General features: G+C 38.3%; 2 protein-coding genes across 3 annotated transcripts; both read left to right on the top strand.

Moving 5' to 3' along the window:
• Positions 1 to 3101: 3101 nt before the first annotated feature.
• Positions 3102 to 9300, top strand: serpinf2a (serpin peptidase inhibitor, clade F (alpha-2 antiplasmin, pigment epithelium derived factor), member 2a). The gene is made up of 8 exons (XM_027018434.2): positions 3102 to 3152; positions 4696 to 4767; positions 6641 to 6884; positions 7132 to 7275; positions 7388 to 7576; positions 7664 to 7806; positions 8103 to 8304; positions 8498 to 9300. The coding sequence occupies exons 2-8, from the start codon at positions 4702 to 4704 to the stop codon at positions 8851 to 8853; spliced, it is 1344 nt and encodes a 447-aa protein (XP_026874235.2). The 5' UTR covers positions 3102 to 3152; positions 4696 to 4701; the 3' UTR covers positions 8854 to 9300.
• Positions 9301 to 9577: 277 nt separating this feature from the next.
• Positions 9578 to 14604, top strand: serpinf1 (serpin peptidase inhibitor, clade F (alpha-2 antiplasmin, pigment epithelium derived factor), member 1). Of its 2 annotated transcripts, none has more exons than XM_027019441.2 (8): positions 9578 to 9684; positions 10884 to 10967; positions 11071 to 11257; positions 11506 to 11661; positions 11839 to 12042; positions 12721 to 12860; positions 13198 to 13408; positions 13763 to 14604. In XM_027019441.2, the coding sequence occupies exons 2-8, from the start codon at positions 10905 to 10907 to the stop codon at positions 14026 to 14028; spliced, it is 1227 nt and encodes a 408-aa protein (XP_026875242.2). In that variant the 5' UTR covers positions 9578 to 9684; positions 10884 to 10904; the 3' UTR covers positions 14029 to 14604. The 2 variants fall into 2 exon arrangements, with proteins under 2 accessions (XP_026875242.2, XP_026875248.2); XM_027019447.2 differs by lacking the exon at positions 9578 to 9684 and adding an exon at positions 10505 to 10769.
• The last annotated feature ends 4736 nt before the right edge of the window (positions 14605 to 19340 follow it).

The raw sequence follows: 19340 nt of genomic DNA, 5'->3' as shown, positions 1-19340 counted from the left end.
TGAAGTCATGAAGATGAGAAGGCAGAAGATGAGAGAGAGAGAGAGAGAGAGAGAGAGAGAGAGAGAGAGAGATGGGAAGGAAAAGGGAAGGTCCTGTCTATGTGAAGTATAAGAGGAGGAGTGACAGGGGGGTAAACAGAGAGGATCCAGTGTTGGTCTTGCTGAAACAACAGAGTGCTAGTGGGGAGTCAGAGAGGCTGGCCTGCTGAGACACTGACAATGGGGCTCTGTCAGTGAACGCGGATGAGGTTTCCTTAAGTCATCAGAAATTTGTGGGAATTCCTGGAGAACCCAGGTTTTGGTGCAGGTTTCACTTCAACCAGGTGTCTTCAAAAAAGATAGAAAGAGAAATTGTTTATTGATTTCTGAATTATGTAGTAAAAACCTATTTTTATTGTGTTTATGTTTAAAGTATGTAAACTGTTTTTTGTTTACAGGAAATAATGCTTTATTCCCACAGATTCTCAAAGGTTACACCTTTAAAATGTCCTTCAAAGTTATACTTCAGGAGGAGACATGAAGGGTTTTGGTTCCTTTGACTACAATCAATGCAAATGACATGTTTTGAATTTTTTAAATTGTGGCTTTTCATACAATTGGTTTTAACTATATGAATAGTTTTAAATACATAAAGCAATTTTCTACTCACCAATTTTGCAACAATTCAGTTTTGCATCAGCCTCTGTGTGTTAAAATCCAGCAATCTGTTTAGTCTGTTTAAATCACGAAATGTAGTAAATATTCTTGTGCATTTTTTTTTTCTCAGAGACCAAAAGCTCCTTTGGTGCCTAAGTGTGTAGTATGTGAAAAAAATAATTTACTGACGTGATACTGCCACCATGTGTATAGATTTATAGCATACACACAACAGCTTTCTGGTAAAGTAAGCTTTCAGTTGTAAGGTCTCTGACTTACCTAGGATAGACACATGAATTAAAGGGTGAAATGTTCAGATAAGATATTCTTCATTCCTTGTGAGGATTTGTGGGTGTAGGTATGATGTTACCCATGATTGTATAGTGAATGACTGCATTGGCACAGTGTATGTGCAATATTCTTTACTGAAAAAATGGTGTTAGACCTTTAGGGGTGGGTGAGTGGTGGGTAGGAGGCATTTAGACTTCAAAAGACAATACCACAAAAGACAGGTGACTGTCTCTGCAGCTCAAATTTACTTTAAATCCCTGGGTAGCTATGCCACATGCCACCTCTGATTGGTGATCCAATATTAATGAAAGAAATCATTACTATGTTAAAGATCAGTTAAAGTGCAGAATGCAAACTTTAATTTAAGCATATGTACATCTATGCTGTGAGAACCATATCTGAACCATAGCTATTTTTATACATAGTCAGTTACCATAAGTAATAAGGCTGCTTAGAAGTGTCAATTGAAAGGGAAGCAGGCTATCACAGGAAAAACCACAATATAACTATCAGGGACTTAGCCAAAACATTAGATGTGTCAGATTCCCCTGTTTGCCACATTGCTAAGGACCAGGAGTGACCTGATATGCTTAGCAATAGCACACAACCTGGCAGACTACAGAACACTGCAGAAGTGGACACATGAACAATATTTTCAAAAAATATTAAAAAAAAAAAACCGACTGCCACAGGTTTACCACAGAATACAAACCACTGGAAAGCTTCAGGAACAAAGGTATCAGGTTATATTTTGCTAAAAATATGGGAAAAGGTCTGCACAAAGCTGTGTGACAGATAATATGTAAAGAAGAGTGGAAGATTATGCAATACCGATGATTAAATATGGAGAATGCAGGGAGTCAAAACAAAAAAACTAAAATTTACTCCATGCAACCTCAACTCTGAAGCAATGGGACATGGGTATAAATGGCACATGATTATTTGCTTTAGGATTATATTAATATGTCCAATTACTTATAGTCCCTGAAATGGGAGGATGTGATTCCTATATGGTTGACCTAACAGAAGATTAAATACCCTCAAATTAATGTAAACTTCTGTACTCTTACCTGAGTCATTGATTAACATCCAGTGTGCTGGAGTACAGTGCTTAAAACAAAAAAAATGCTAAAAATCGAGTTACAAACTGACCTTCCAAACTGATTTGGAAGAAATCTCAGAAAATATGTAAATAAAATCACATATTTTATGAATCATAAAATAACAACTTCCAAATAATTTGTGTTAGCTAAAGTCTCAGGAAGTGAATACTAGACAGCAATAGCTAATGTACATTTCCACACCACCACACCATGCTGTACATGGCAAATAAAGATGGCCAATGCATGTTGATTTAATTTTTATTAAAGGACACTAAGGCAGTGAAAGATAGGGGCTAAAGGTCAATTACTGTGTTCATGTGCAAAAAACAAATATTCTTTTCAAACTGAATGACCTGCATGTCCATTATAAGTGCACATTTAATTTACTTTAAAATTTTAGTCTTGGGCTTTTTTTCAGACCATTTTCTTTCTGAATTTGGTGAGATATTAAGACTTTTAAAATCTGCTTAACAATCAACATCAAGATACATATCGGTCAGTGAAATGTGCAATTATTCCTGCTAATTTTTAAGATCTCCTTTCTGTTATTTTAAAGAACATATAAAACTGTTATTTAAATTTTCCCAGCGAAACAAGCATGAAAATGATTAGGGTTTTGATGCATCTGCATACTTCCAGCAAGACACATGTCACCAGTGCTAATGTGCCCTCTGGTCACCTGAGGTAGATGCCCCGGCCTGCAGTTCAACATAATGAGGGTTGGAGCCTCCAAGGTCCCGCGTGGGTGGAGAATAGCAACAGGCCAGAGCACACAAGATAAATAAATTACAGCTTTGAAACTACCTTGTCACTACTGTATGAAGATGAAGCTACAATAAATCCTTGGTGCATTGCCTTTATAAGGTTCATATATGTTATGCAAGTGCTCAACCAAGTGGCTGGTGGTTTTATAAGCTTTACCTCTGGATTGTATATATAAATATATTGAAAAGAAGTTTTTTTTATTTAAAAGTAAGTAGTGAGACATGAATCAATGGGGGATAAAACATTAACCAGCAGTGGGGTTCCTGGAGGTGTTAGAACCACAGTAATCTGTTCAGGAGCAACAGCACTCATTGTGTCCTATATTTATCACCACTTTCCATTGCAAACGTGGGTTTGGTAAGTTTGAATCTTCTGTTTCGGTCCCCAAATAGCACAGATCATTGGCTAACCTTACAGAACACTGACCAACATGTGAAATGTTTTTTTCCAAATTGTATAGAAGTACCAATTTGAATTCTTTTACCAAAACCTTTTATGGTGTATAAATATTTTACCATAATTTTAAAGCCAAAAGCTTTGAATCAGATCAGAATAATAAGACCACTAACCCTATAGTAGTGGCATGAGGAATTTAACTTTGCAAATGAAAACATCATTTTAACCTTGTTTTATATGTTATGCTATATAAGTAGCATACACTAACCTACACTCCTGGAACAGCTTGTAATACCTTCCCAATTTAAATTTAAACTTTGAATTTAAATTTGAAACTTCTATTTAAATAAGACTTAAATATTTATGGATTTACTGCATTTTTAGGTGTAGTTAAAATATCAGATGAAATGTAGGCACATTACATTTAAATCTATCCAATACTCTTCATTTCTTATTGTATTTCTAAGAGTGTGAAATTTTCACAGATATCCTGAAAGTGTATGGGCTATGTAAAGAACTCCAAAGATGAAGTTCTTTACTACATGTCCAAAGATTTTTATTTTTCAAAATATATTCACTGCAAATGTATTGTACTCCAAGAATGTTTCAGGGCAATAGTATACTTCAGGAATTTAACAAGAGTTGAAGAAAAATATTTAGAAATGCAGTTTTAACCACAAGAAACTGATTATGTCATCAGACATGCCACTAAAAGTGCCAAGGAGTTTGTGAATGATCTGAGAAAGAAGCAGAAAATACACTTTAAAAAGTTAACAGTAGATGGCAGCATACTTGCATTTAAGCTACTGCTGACTAGCATTATCACCTTATGTGCCAGTCTCAGGTGGATAACTGTACTATTATTTAGCTGCATAGGCTTTCTTGATCTTGGTGGGATACTTTGGGCTTATCATATAATTGTAAGGTAGGCTATAGTTCGTTTAATGAAACATAGGCATGTACATGTACATTTTAAGATAAACTGACTTTTGTCAAAATATAAAAGATAAATTAACGTTTTGGTAATTTTGTTTTCACAGTTTAGACTCCAACAGCTGATTTAAAATGAGCTCATTTAAAATGAGAATGTTTATCCATAATGACAGTACAAGTTAGTTTACTAAGCTAAAGCTGCTCTTTATTTTATTAAAACATTCCAATTTCTATGCATACTGGTATCACCACTGACTTTGCACAAGAAGCTAGTCCATAGTGTGATTTGTGACCATTCTGGTTGATCTTCACTGGGTACCCTTACGATTAATGCAAAAGTTATTTTATTTGTTTTTAAAAGAATTAATGGCAAAGCACTTCTGTACATTTCAGACTGTCTGACTGTCTTATATATCTACACAGTATCTACACACCTGACAACAGAATGTAGACAATAGATATAAATGAAGTGCTCCACTGAAACTTCTTGCCAGCATGATGTACATTAAGCACTGAACTTGAATATATAAATCTTCAGGTGGTCATATTCGGTGATTCTACTGTGTTCCAGGTCAAAATGGAAAATATGAAGATCTGTCCTTCACTGCTTATGCTGTTGTGTTTCTTTAGATGTGGACTGGCGGTAAGATGCACCTCTGAACTGGACACACATTAATAAAATGCCTTCCAATCTTAGGTAATGATTGACTATTTTGATGTTGGCCCTTCCACCTGCCAAAAATGACATTTGCCAACAAACTGAAGAAAAAATGGGAATGAATTAGATTTGTATGGTCGGCACATATCCCCAGTGCTGGCAAACAAGTGAATGCAATGTAGGCTATTGGCCTCCAAATATAAAACCTCCAGGGCAGCAATGCTGGTAATGCTGTAATGCTGCTGAGGTTTGTTCTCTATTCATAATTTGAAAACAAGTCATTTCGTTTTAGTTTTATTGTGTTCTTTGGAGCTTTAGGAAAGAGAAACCTTTTATGTAGGGTTAGCCTAAACTACTGTTATCATAGCTTAGCAATTGAAAAAAAAAAAATTAAGCTGAAGTTTACATAAAAACTGGCAACTCTTCCTATAGAGAACACATTTATCATAGCATACAGATATGCTATGTAGTAGCATATATGCTATATCGTGCCAAAAACTGTGGAGTGGGTTAATACACTGGATCATTTAGATCACTATGCTAGTCAGCTTTTGGTCAAGACGTAAACCTGCACCAAATTCCACATCAACAACAAAAATCCCAAACATTTTTAATCATGTGTAGTTTAATCATCTGTAATCAGCAGTAGTTTGAACATTGCCTGGCCATGCCCCTTATCTTAGACAGTATTTAAAATATCTGAACTCATAAGAACAACTGCATCAAGTCCAGACATCATTTATCATCCTTAAAGGAAAACCCTTTATTCAAAACAGCATTTTTAAAAATGATCTGCATTTAAAGGAATGTATATATCGCATCTGATTTACGATTGTTCGACAGTTCCGTTGGCTGCCATATACATGTCTGAAGATAAATTCAGGCTGTATAAGTTTCTTATAAATTCCCATTGTACTCCCATTGTAATGTTGGGAGGCGAGGTAGGACGTAGAGACGAGGCGTCGTTTTATTTTTACACGAAAAAAATGAAACCAAAACAACACTCAGCAATAACACTACTATAAGAACGTTACAACTTCTTAGCACACAACAGAGTATCTGAACATAGCATACAAGGGTCAAACACCGACAAATACGAGTTTCCACCTGAAAGGCTTACTGAAATGGCATGGAACACAAGCGTGCACAAAAAATGAACTAATGAAAGCCAACGTAACATTAGTGATTGACACCTGGCCGACAAACAGGAAGGGCTTACAAAAGAACAACATACCGGCTGAGACTTAATACGCGTCACTTGTGTGGGCCGTAGCATATAACCAACATATACAACAAATCCAACAAAAATGCAGAAACCATATACAACAGAAAAGCACAACATGAACAAAAGACCACGTGGAGGACACCACTGCCAGACGGAGGCTGCTAGCGGGGAGGCACCACCCCAGAATTAAGAGTCCTCATCATATTCTGACAAATGTAATTATGGCAAATAAAAATTAATGTCAATAACTCACGCTATCACAGTGTTCAGCAGTCACCTGCCACGTTTAGAAACACTGACCTTGTAGCTACACTCATTTTATTAGGAACACCTTTATGGGTGCATTTTATAATTGTTTAATTACAAATTGAATTTCATCTGTTAGCATACAAAACCTCTGTTCAGCTCACCACTGGTCACTTTCTGACAATATGAGCACTGTTGACTGGATATTATATGGGTACCAGACTATTATCAAAAAAAAAAAAAAAAAAGTAATTAAGGGAAATCACTCAGTATAATAATTTGTTCCATAATATAACTGAATGTCAAAAAATATATTATTTGCCCAAATACTAGAGCTATTCTCCAAATATGCCTACCACTTACCTTGTTTTCTCATTCTAATTCAAGAATGAGGACAGTACAGTGTTTCCCGATGACACTGCTTCGGCCAGTCCTTCTGCCCATAGTTTCAGCCCTCCTCACCAGGTTATGGAGTGTGGTGCTTTAAGCCTGGAAACTCAGCGAGCAGTTGGTGGTGCTGTAGCTAAACTGGGACTGAAACTACTGGAGAACCTGCATCCTGGGCCTGAACAACCTAATATTGTTCTGTCTCCACTGAGTGTTTCTCTGGCACTTGCACAGTTATCTTTAGGTATGTGGGGTTAAAGTGTTTGAGTTTGTAATGTAATATTTGTATCTTTACTACAGATATACTTCATATAACACACACACACACACACACACACACACATACACATTTTCACTTCATCATTATTGGTGATTAAGTGTAGACTGATGCTTAAAAATGCCAGTTATATCCAATGAAAATTAAATTCATAACAAAATCAACAAGTGTAGTAAGGGGTCTGAATACTTTGTGCTTATATGATTTTTTACAGGTGCCATGAACAAGACAGAAGAACAACTTCTAGGAGCATTGCATGCAAATTTGTTATCTGACTATTATAGAACCTTAAGCTGCCTCCAAAGACAACTAATTGCCAAGGCCATAAAGGTGGCCTCTCGAATCTACCTCAAACCAGGTGTGTGAACAAGGCTGATGAACAGTAATGGGACTTCATACATTACTCAGTGAATCTAAGCAGCAAATGATGCCCCACTGATTATACAGCCATTGCCCCTGCATTTCAACAGGTATTGAGCTGAAGAAGGATTTTGTGGAAAGATCCCTCCAGGTGTTCGAGTCAGCACCCACTCCTCTCACCTCTGTAGAGGATGTGAATCAGTGGGTAGAGAAAGCCACCAATGGTCACATAAGCAAATTTTTGTCCAGCCTTCCACCCAGTGTTGTCTTGATGCTGATAAATGCTGTTCATTTTAAAGGCAGGTTTCCTTACTGATAGTCATTTCGCATAACATACCAAAATAATCAACTAAAACAATGTATTACATCAAACATCATGTCCTCAGGGGAGTGGAAGTCCCGCTTTGACCCACGCTTTACTGCCAAGGATCGCTTCTACATCAACCAACAGTCCTCTGTAAAAGTAGACATGATGATGGGATCCAAATATCCACTCAGCATGTTTGTGGATGGGGAGCAAGGCACACAGGTAGTTTTAGTATATTGATCCGAAACTCTGTGACTTGTGTATTCTCCTGTCTATTCAGTGAACGTTTATAAGACACACTGCTGGCAAATATTACTTAACTCTTTTTCTCCTGTACTTTTTCTTAGTTTCTTGGAACCTTTCTTTGAACTCTGGTGTGCAGGATGTACCATATTGTCAATACGTATTGAATCTTGTCTTCCCTTGGTGAATCTTGGTGAAACTTATTGAATCTTGATGAAACGTACTGAATCTTGGTAAAACATATTGAATCTTGAATTCCTTGGTCTCCTATGTAGGTTGCACGGTTCCCTTTCCAGGGAAACACAAGCTTTCTGGTAGTCATGCCTATGACATCAAAGAATCTGTTAACAGCAGCTGCTAATCTCAACATCTCAGATCTGTATAAACATCTTCCAAGTGAAACTACCATGCTTGTCAAACTGCCCAAGGTTAAACTTGAATATAAACAGGATTTGAAAGAAGCACTCACAAGCATGGGTGAGAGACTTTCTCTTTTATGATATTTGCTTGACTGTCCAGTTCATCCTCTTATAAATTAATTTTATATGCTTTCACTCCTGATTCCCATGGTAAAATAAAGCTAATCCTGCACTTCGAGGCAAGATAACATGTGAGCATTTCCATTTGCATGCTGATCTTCCCCCTTTTTGTCCTCCTTCCTCTTATCCAGGACTGGGTGCTCTGTTCACTGGACCTGACCTGTCTGGCATCGCGGCTGGCCCACTCGTGGTCTCTGGCGTGCAGCACGCCTCCAGTGTGGAGCTTAGTGAGGAGGGAGCAGAGGCCTCGGCCGCCACCTCCGTGTCCCTCGTACGCACCGTCCCCATTTTCGCCGTCAATATGCCATTCATCTTTGCCATAGTGGACGACGCCTCCCAAACGCCCCTCTTCCTTGGCGTGGTCACCAACCCAAACCCCGGGGCGACAGACGAGCTAAGCGACGACCCAGAAATAGCTAGTCCAACGATAAACAGTGTGCCCAGCGATTCGCCGATTCTGGGATTACATGCTCCAGGACATGTCTGACGTGTGTGAGGAGATGCGGAGTCTCCTCAAGCATTAGAACCCCCACATTCAAGCTGTCCTATGACTTTACGCTAAAGTGCAGTTTTATAGAACAGGAGGTGTATGGACAACATTATTCGCAGAGATTACTCTATACATCACATTCTTCACTTTGGCGCAGTACTTTGTTTTCGTTTGTTTGTCGACCTGAACTGCATGTTGTGACGTGGTCGAGGTGACAAGCTTTTCCCTTCCTTTAGAATGGTGAGAAGGTACAATAAATTGTAGCAATTAAAATGAGAAAGGTTTACATGAACACATGAAATGCTATTTCCTGCATGTCCATAAATAACGATGTCGGCGCACAGTGCGAGACGAAATGTATTTCCTATTTTTTATTTAGCTTTAATATAAATTGTCGTTTTGTTGCTGTCATCACAACATACTGACAATCTAGACAATTATCATTTCTCGGCTTATCAATAAATCACAGCTTAAACCAATACTAGCTACTTTTCTTGTTTTCCTTACTCGTTGGAGGTAGGATTTACTAGCGATACTGATTTTTACGAAAGCTAGCAACTGTGATAGCTAACTGCAATTTCTACGATCGAGGTTAGTAACCTTCTTAACGTCAGCATGGGCGGGATTCTAGCGATACTGATTTTTACGAAAGCTAGCAACTGTGATAGCTAACTGCAATTTCTACGATCGAGGTGAGTAGTAACCTTCTTAACGTCAGCATGGGCGGGATTCAACATCTGTGGGGGAAAAGTGTTCTCATCTGTTGGCGGGGCAGTTGGCGCCTGCAGCGGTGCACACAGGAGTCATTTACGAGACAGCTGAAAACAGGTTAGTTTACAGCACCCACAAATAATCGCAAATCACCCCATTTTTGAAAACTGACCACGTTTTGTTTCTGCAGCGCGTTAAGCCGTTTTTATTCATGTTAAACTACGTACAGCATTCTTGCACATAATTGCTTATGTACAAGAAACGAGCGTTCGTTAATTTCTTTATTTAAATTAATGTGAAAGAATTGATGGAACAGCACTGTGAATACGTTTATTTTAACGCACTAAAAGTCTTCTTTATTTTCTGATATGCTTTCTATGAAGCATTGAAAGCACTCATGTACTGTAAGTACAATGGACTACTTTGATATTTTATAAACCGTTTCAAAAACTCGCTTTTGTTAAAGGAATGCAATGGAGCCACATCCAAATACAAACAATTCAAGTCAAAGTCGGCCTTCATGTGGCTATGTTTTTTATTTATAATATGGATTTACGGTGGACTGGGATTTATAAAACAATTTCTGTGTACATAGAATTTATAGTATATACCTATTTGTTCATTAAGATAAAACTTCTCACGGACCTCTTTTGCCTATGAGTTACAATAGGGAAAGCACTTTGTTGGGGTTGGATGTATGAGATAGAGAGCGTGAGAGTTGGGTGTGGTTTCTACTTCAGTGATGGAGCTTCTGCATTCTTCCAGTAGGAAACTCTTCAACAACTTTAATTACAACCACATGCGCTGTAGGAAAAAAATGAAGTTTGTGTGTGTGTGTGTGTGTGTGTGTGTGTGTGTGAGAGAGAGAGAGAGAGAGAGAGAGAGAGAGAGAGAGAGAGAGAGAGAGAGAGAGAGAGAGAGAGCATGCGCGCGGTTTCTTTTGGAAACTAGTGGCGCCACCTTAAATTTATTTCTAAATACCAAAAATGCATAAACACTTCTGTAAAATTTAGGCTGCACCATCATGCTTTGTTTTATAGATTATAGTGAGACTGATGACAATTGTCTTATTTAATTACACTCAAAAGTGAATGTCATATCAGTGTTCAGGGTTTTGTTTGTTTATCTACGTATTTCTAATACACAGATAAACCAGAGATCAAGACAAAAAAATATAGTTTCAGCCAAAACCCTGGGACCAGGTATACAGCAAATGGATCTGCTGAAACTGCTGAGTTATGTATCTACTGTTTGTAGATTTACTGGGATGCTCAATAATCCAGTGCATTATCTCAAAAGTGTTTCTCTGTGTGTAGCATCTCCTTCTCTTTCTCACAATGAAGAGGGTAGCCTTTCTGCTGGGTCTCTGGGGTCTTTTCTCCCTCTGCCACGCTCAGCTGGTAAGACTTCCACCTCAACCCCTCTTAAGATCTCCACAGGACACCCATCTCCCACCCCTACATTCCTACACTATCCTCTGTTACTGTCTGAATCCTTTCTCAGTCAGACGCAGAAGAAGGTGGCGATGAGGAGGTGGTCGACCTCTTCACCACCCCACGCAGCAAGCTAGCCGCCTCCACCTCCGACTTTGGCTACAATCTATTCCGTCAGCTGGCTGCCCGCGACCCCAAGGCCAGTGTCCTCCTGTCCCCCATGAGCATTTCAGCAGCCTTCACACAGCTCTCCATGGGTGAGCCTTGACTTTTGGAACTGTAAGTCTGACTAAGGAAACCAAAATGAAAGTAAGCTGCATACTGACGGTGCCAGTCAAAGTCTGGTTGTCTGTCTCCATTTGCAAGTTGAGTGAAACTGAATTCTGCTCAGGAATAATGAATAATGGCTGAGCTATGTTGTGATTCTGACCACAGAGTTGATGTCAGATGTAATGGCATACAGCACATGAACACGTTCTGTTGGGATTTATATATTTGTTTTCAGGTGCATCCGAGCGTGCAGAGAAGCAGCTGTACCGGGTCCTGCGCTACCACTCCCTGCAGGATACCAAGATTCATGATACTCTGCGAGGCCTGCTAGCCTCTCTCCGCGCTTCCACCAAAGGCTTCAGCTCTGTAGAGCGCCTCCTCCTGGCCAGGCGTGAGTATACTTGAGAGTGTGGGGGAGAAATATGATTGCTGTCAGTCTTGAGAGTAGCAATACTGATTCATATAAATGGTGGTAATTATCTTGAGAAGTGATGTGTGTATGTAAATTTTACTATTTCCATATCTATGGTTATTTGTATATTTTATATATATTTACTTTTCTCTTAAGGGCTGCGTTCTAAGCCAGAGTACCTCAACACTGTAGAGAAGCAATATGGGGAACGCCCTCAGATCCTCTTGGGTGGGCCCCGAGACCTCAAGACTGTTAATGACTGGTTCAGGCAGCAGACCCGCGGTAAAGTGGACCGTGTGCTTGCAACTCCCTTGCCACGTAACTCAGCCATAGTGCCTGTGGGAGCTGCTTACTTCAAAGGTAAATTTCAAGTCAAGTTAAATTGATTTATGCTGCTTTTTACAACAGCTGTTGTCACAAAGCAACTTTACAAATGGCTGGTTCCAAGCACTTGGTGAACAAGCCAAAGGTGACAGTGGCAAGAAAAACCTCCATAAGAGAATAAGCAGGAAACCTTGAGTCTTGGTTCCTTTCAAAGGGGGAGCTGAGCTTCCTCTGGCACAAAATAGAAATACACAATAGAAGTCTATTCTGAGTTCCTAGAAATGCTTGTCTGGGTTTGATGAGTGTAAGTATGTCTGAAACCCATCTGGTGCAGGAACAACCCAAAAACATCTGCCCTGTCAGCCTAGAACCTTCTCCAGGTTCTGAGAGAACAGGGAACCATTTATTTTGTTTATCAGTTTTTTTTTATTATCTCTTACGACTATGTAAGCAAAGAAAATAAATTGCTTAAAAGTATATAAAAATATATAAGCACTATACATCCATTAATCATTTAACAAATTTACTGAATTAGTCAGAGATCTAATTCTGTCCATGGTACTGTAACCATGCTGCTCCTCGGCAATATTTTGTTGAATTCACGATAGCTGGTTGATGTTCGATGGCCTGTTTGATGCATCTTGCTGTAACATTGCATTTATGAAAAGGCAAGGAATGACAAGGAGTGACAGCTGAGCATGGTTTGGTTTGTAGGAAAATGGATAACAAGGTTTGGTAAGATGGGCAAGATGGAAGACTTCCAGTTGGATGGAGCAGCACCAGCTCGTGTTGCTGTGATGCAGCAGGAGAATTACCCAGTAAAGATTGGCATGGACTCAGACCTTGGTTGCACGGTAAAATCATTAGCATCTGGTCTATGACACACACAAAAACATGACATTGTATTTTGGCTTTTAGAACTCTGACCAGGATATTAACATTGAACACATTTGGGCAGGACCCCTTCCCATAGGATTGAACCCCAGTTCCCCACAGGGGCAGCAGCATTGTTACCCACTAAACCAACTTCATGATACAGCTGGATATAGTTTTAAAACTGTTTACTGGATAATTTTATATAGTCTATGCCTTTTGTCATGAATGCATGTCTAAGATGCAGAGTGTGTTAAAGACCAAAATGTTAAAAGAATGCTTCTTGATTGTTTGCATCTCTGCCTGCTTTCACCATAGATAGCGCAGGTGCCCATGGAAGATGGTGTGAGCATGTACTTTTTCCTGCCTGATGAGGTAACTCAGAACTTGACTTTGATCGAGGAAGCCCTTACATCTGAGTTTGTACAGGACCTGGCCAACACTCTTCACCCGGTGCACGTGCAGCTCACCTTGCCTGTGCTCAAACTCGTGTACAGCACAGACCTGCTGGCCCTTCTCTCTGGCCTAGGTGAGGCACAGGCATCACTCTCTCCAGTTGGGGATTTCTTGTTGCAGTCCTCCCATTACATCACTTGTTCCTTCGGAGCAGTGGTTCACAATCAGTACACTCTGCAGATGAGTATAATCCCCCGTGTAGTGGGATTGCATGTTTCTGTTTGATTGCATACATCCCTTTACTTATTAAACTCCCCACTCATGAAACTCCCCAAACCTGGGTCAAAAAATCTATGCCAGAAGAAACTTTTTGCACTTCACTATGTTGTTGTGTGACTTCAGCTCCCTCTCTTCCCTTTCTTGATACAGTGTTCTAATATGTTTATATATGAATTTTCTGTCTTTCTCTTGCCTTCTTTACTCCAAGGATTGTCTGAATGGCTGGAAGACACAGACCTCATCAAAATCAGTACTCAGGCCATCAAGCTAAGCACAGTCCGCCACAAGGCTGTCGTGGAGACAGCACCAGAGGGTAGCCAGTATGCAAGTGCCCCCTCTTCTAGTGCTCAACAGTCACTGGCCCTTTCTTACCGGGTGGACCGCCCCTTCCTCTTCCTGGTTCGAGATGAGCCATCGGGAGCGCTTCTCTTCATTGGCAAGGTACTGAACCCACGTGACCTGGCGAGTGCATGAGAGCAGCACAAACACATACACATTTATGCGTAAATGTTGGTATGCCACAGAGCTGCAGGTCTTTTTTTAACATTGGGTTTAAAGTTGAATATTTTCAAAGCTCCCAATATGACTAACGCATGTATTAGAACATGTATATGAATAGTAATTTCTAACAAAACTGTACTGAAACATGTTTATACAGAAAAAATGCATACATTTTTATCACAGAAGACCTTTTCCCAAGCAAATTTGTTCTGTTTTGTAGATTGGATCCCAACAATATATGCGTTATACTGCATAAATACATTAAACTAATCAGCTCTCCTCTCTTTTTGCTGTGGTAGTACAATTCAAGTAAACTGTTCGGATACAAGAAACATTAAGATTAACATAGCGTTTCAATTATCACCTCTAGATTAAAAGTATTTTTTTGATATTCTATTTTAGTGCTTTGATAATTTCTAGTTAAATGTAATCCCACACGTGTGCTAATGCCAAGATCATTTCAGCTGTTGACAATCCCATTTGTATATTTACCAACAGGAACAATCTGAGTGTGTATATTAAGAGGAATTAAAAAAAAAAGAAAGAAAATTCTGGTTGTATAACTTCTTTTTTATGGTCATGATTATATGTATTTTGTGATGCCATTTAAATTCCTTGAGGTAAGGCATAAACTTAACTATCACTCTCTATGTGTTCTCTGCGGTTACTGTACATAAACATGGAGGAGGTATATACCTCACATGCAGCTCCTCTGCAGTTCTGGAAAAGTAATTTATCCAACTTTGGTTGGACCAGAAGGGAGACTTTTGGTGTGGTTTCACTGTGACACACTTTCTGATTCAAATGACTGAACAGTACTGATTCTCAGAATTGTCTGGTGAATATGAATGCCTCAAAGCTTATAAGAAATTGTACCTTCATAAATATCTTCATAAATATGTTTCCTTTGCCTCCTAAAGAGATACCTTTGGTGGTTATCATTCAAAGTGTATACGTGGCAAAACCTCTTCCACTTAAGGTTCCAGCGAAAGTAAACCACAGGCCTGGAGGAACAGTTCATGATTTTTCTGAGCAAGCCTGTGACTATTTGTTCTGGGAAGGATTTAGATGTCCCAGGAATCCTTTCATTGAGCCAACTGGTAAATTGGTTACAGGCCGGCAGATTTCCCGTGGGGACCGGGAAACACTGGTACAGATCCAACTCAGTTCTCTAAACCTCCACTACTTTCACATGGGTCTTCTCTTTTACTTATCTGAATGTTATAAACTTCTGTCTGTTTGTACATTGGGTATTAAATATTTTAGTCTCTCTGTTTATATAGAATATAGCATTTCCTTTTCCCCAACTCATACTGTCTCTCAAATTACTCCCTGTGCAGTTTAATATCGTTTTTTATTCTGATTATATAATGCACCTTGTTCATTTCTGGCATGTAACTTTCAGACTCTGCACCATTCACACACAAATCATTTTAAGAGGGTAGACACACCCTTTGGTTTCCCACAGTCTGCAAAAACATATGCAGCCCTGCTGAAATGGATAATATAATATCTAACAATCTTACATGAAAAGTACCACAAAGTTAGTCTATATAGAAAAGCTTGATCATACACGCATACATACATATAATTTCAACAAAGATTCCAGGTGAGTAACTGCAGTGTACTGTAGTAAGAGATATAGAGATATTCAAAGTTGTAGTAAGTACACAAGGTTCTAGAGAAACAGGAAGATTCAGATAGAGGTCCTTCATCAGCTGTGCAAGCAAAGTGAAATCTCCACATATCACAGACACACTCACACACACACACACACACATATATATATATACACACACACAGTGGTGTGAAAAAGTGTTTGCCCCCTTCTTGATATCTTATTTTTTTGCATATTTGTCACACAAATGTTTCAGATCATCAAACAAATTTAAATATTAGACAAAGATAACACAAGTAAACACAAAATGCAGTTTTTAAATGAAGCTTTTTATTGTTAAGGGGAAAAAATCCAAACCTACATGGCCCTGTGTGAAAAAGTGATTGAAAAAGAGATTTAGGGAGTTTCATGGCCATGGACCCAAAATTTCAATGTTTTGTTCATAGAGTCACTTGGTTATCACTTTTGCCTTTTGACATGGTGCTCTGTCATGCTGGAAAAAAGCATTGTTTAGCACCAAATTGCTCCTGCATCATTGGGAAAAGTTGCTCTTGGAGGATGTTTTGATACCTTTCCTTATTCATGGCAGTGCTCTTAGGCAAAATTTGGAGCAAACCCACTCCCTTGGATGAGAAGCAACTGCATATATGAGTGGTCTCAGGATGCCTCACTGTTGGCAAAACACAGGACTCATGGTAACACTCACCTTTTCTTCTCCGGACAATCATTTGTCTAGATATCCCAAACAGTCTGAAGGGGTTTCATCACTTTGCTTAGCTTCATCAAAATAGTAAATGTAATTGTTTGGACAGCTTTGCATCAGAGAGAATATTTTGGTTTGAGTTTCTATAAATAAATAAGCGTAAAGTGACAGAGAACACTTATTTTTAAGTCAGGAGAATTTGAGAAAGAACAATACTTAAATGGCAAGGTGTAGTACATTACCTCTAAGTGGCGCCAGATGATGGAACGTGCAACATAATGGAACATGCTTATAATGTTATACATCTTAGTTAAAAGTTCTCATTATGGTTACATTTTCTGTAACTTGCTGAAAATATTTGTAAAATGTTCCATTAGCTCAGAAATAAATGTTCCATGAACACAATTTCACAATGAGATATGCATGCTGATGTTTGCAGAAAAGTGATGTACGGAATTGCACAATTGATCCACGGTTCATTTGTAATTCCTGTGTGAAAGCAAACTGGCAAGAATGTGTCCCTCCCAAAAATGGTCCTGCATGTGCACTCATGTAGCCTAGTCAGTACTGTCTCCAAAAGTTATGCAGTACAGGCATCATTGTTAATTCAGTTTATTCAATGCATCTATTCGAAAGCAATACTTGTGTTCTTTATCCATACATATGTGGGAAGGATAACAATCTTTCTTATTAGAACTATGACAAAGGAAGTTAAGTGCAGGAACCTTACAGATATTTTTGCAAGTCACTGAAGAGGAAGACTTTTTGACTATCGAGGCCTCCATGCAAGCCTTGTCCTTGTCAAAGCAAATATCCCAGTGTTGTTCTTTAACAGGAAGCACCAGAGCCTCCTCGTGAGCCCTGTTTCACAACAGGACTGAAGAAAGGAAACATGTCCGTCTAGGGCAAGGTTGAGGTGGAAGACAGAAAAAGTGAGGCAGAAGTCACACTTATAAATATTCATTATCACTTCTTGCATTAATTATGCTGCAGGGTTGTTTTATCTCTTAGTGATTCACATATTTATTAGTATGACTGCTTCCTGAGAATAAAACCCATAGGGCTGGTGTTGCTAGAATCTTGCTCTACCTGCTGTATAAGAGCTATAGGAGCACATGGGCTGTTTATCAACTTCAGTTTGATTACTCATTAATATATAATGAATAATTCTAGTAACTGAGTTATAAACTATTGAATTATTTAATATAAAGGTTGTGATAGAACTGTATTGAATGTATTTTCTTGTCGGCTTAGGGAATAACAGATTTATTTCAACCACCTCCCTAAGATTTCAAACATTTAGGATTTCTTGTGGCCATAAACTGACAAATATTAGCTTCTTTAATCTTGATGCAGCCCTTTTCATGAAAAAATGTCTTGTGGGAGAAAATGATTTATTATGTGTTTTAGAACTGTATGAGTATGATATAGACATGGTTGTAGCTTTCATTTTCTCTCTAAAAAAAAAAACAAGTCACACCACCATCTGTTTCTAATTAAATACCCATGAAAATGTTTACTTTACATTAACATTAATGTAACATACATTAACATTTACATGAACAAAAAGTAATAGTAATAGTGGTTAGTTGTGGCTAATGGTGATCTTATCTCTTCACATTTGCTATTTGTGCCTCATGTTCATTTATATCTGACCTTTGCCACAAAAATAGCAGCAACTATGCAGACTGGAGACTTTTGTTTTTGCTCTAGAGATCACTGCTCTCCAGTTCGCTTGAAGTATGTGCTGGAAGGGCAGTAATGAAATGGACATTGTATAATACATAGCAAAATGTAAGCTGATTATTGTTAACTGAGAAAAAGACATGTTGACTGAATGAATACCAGTAGTTTGGCTTTACTAAATATATGTTCTATTGTGATGTATGCTTTTGGGTTTAAACACTTAGGCCTAAGTTGGCCTAAGTTAAACACTTTGGCCTAAGAATAGCATGTTTCTCTTTATATTCCCAATATTGTTAAATTGGGTTTGAAGAAATGTGAAGCCAGCCTATTCCTAAAGTTTGGAAATAGTTTTCAAAGATGGTTTCACTATGAATAGCAAAAAAAAAAAAAAAAGAAAAGAAAAAAAAGGGAGAACTGGCTCTTAGTATGTGAGTGAGTTCCTGTAATCAGAATTTACTCCCTAGCCCAGCTTATGTATCTTAATAACAGAGAGCCAGAGTGCAGAGCAGAGGAAAAGAGCAAACTGGAATAATAAGATTGGAATAATAACAGGAAGCCTTATGCCTCTTTGTGTGTGTGTGTGTGTATGTGAGTGTGTGTGCATTTTCCAGCACAGTAAAATAAGAAAAGCATGGTCCTCACCAGAAAAAAACAAGAAAAGGCCAATACTTTTTGTGCAGATGCAAAACACCATAATGCAAATGCCTCTACTGCAGTTATGAACCCACACATGGTGCAGGCAACATCAATCTTAGTGATTAATCACTGATAAACCTGACTGTAAAGAAGAGCGGGCACAGACATGTCCTTCATTCTAAGACATATTCTGCTGAGATTGCATAAGATATCTAATATATTAAATACAATTTTCATGTTATTTTAAGGTCTTTCATTTTATTCATTATTTTTATAATTACACTTATGTTTTAAATAAAAAAAGTCAATCAGCAACTTCAAGTCAGACATGTTCTTAATCTGCTCATAATTATGAAGTATTTTGTGATTTTGGATTAATGTCAATTTTCTGGTAGATTCTAACATGTGTGCCTGCGTGTCTGTGTGGGCAAGTATATGTACATGTGTGTGTGTGTGTGTGTGTGTGTATGTGTGTGTGTGTATGCATATCCAAGAATGAGCTTCAGAAACATCTGTCAGTTAAATGATGGGTTTAGTGTTTTTCATTACAATGCCTAACATATAAAGACTTTTCTTTTAATTTATTTTCAGTCAGAATGTTTTTGGAATCATATAGGTTTTAATATTAGATTTAGATTCTAA

This window comes from Electrophorus electricus, chromosome 6, assembly GCF_013358815.1.
Source record: "Electrophorus electricus isolate fEleEle1 chromosome 6, fEleEle1.pri, whole genome shotgun sequence".
NCBI lineage: Eukaryota > Metazoa > Chordata > Actinopteri > Gymnotiformes > Gymnotidae > Electrophorus > Electrophorus electricus.
Note: the sequence above shows the minus strand (reverse complement) of the source record. Positions and strands in the feature narration are given on the sequence as shown.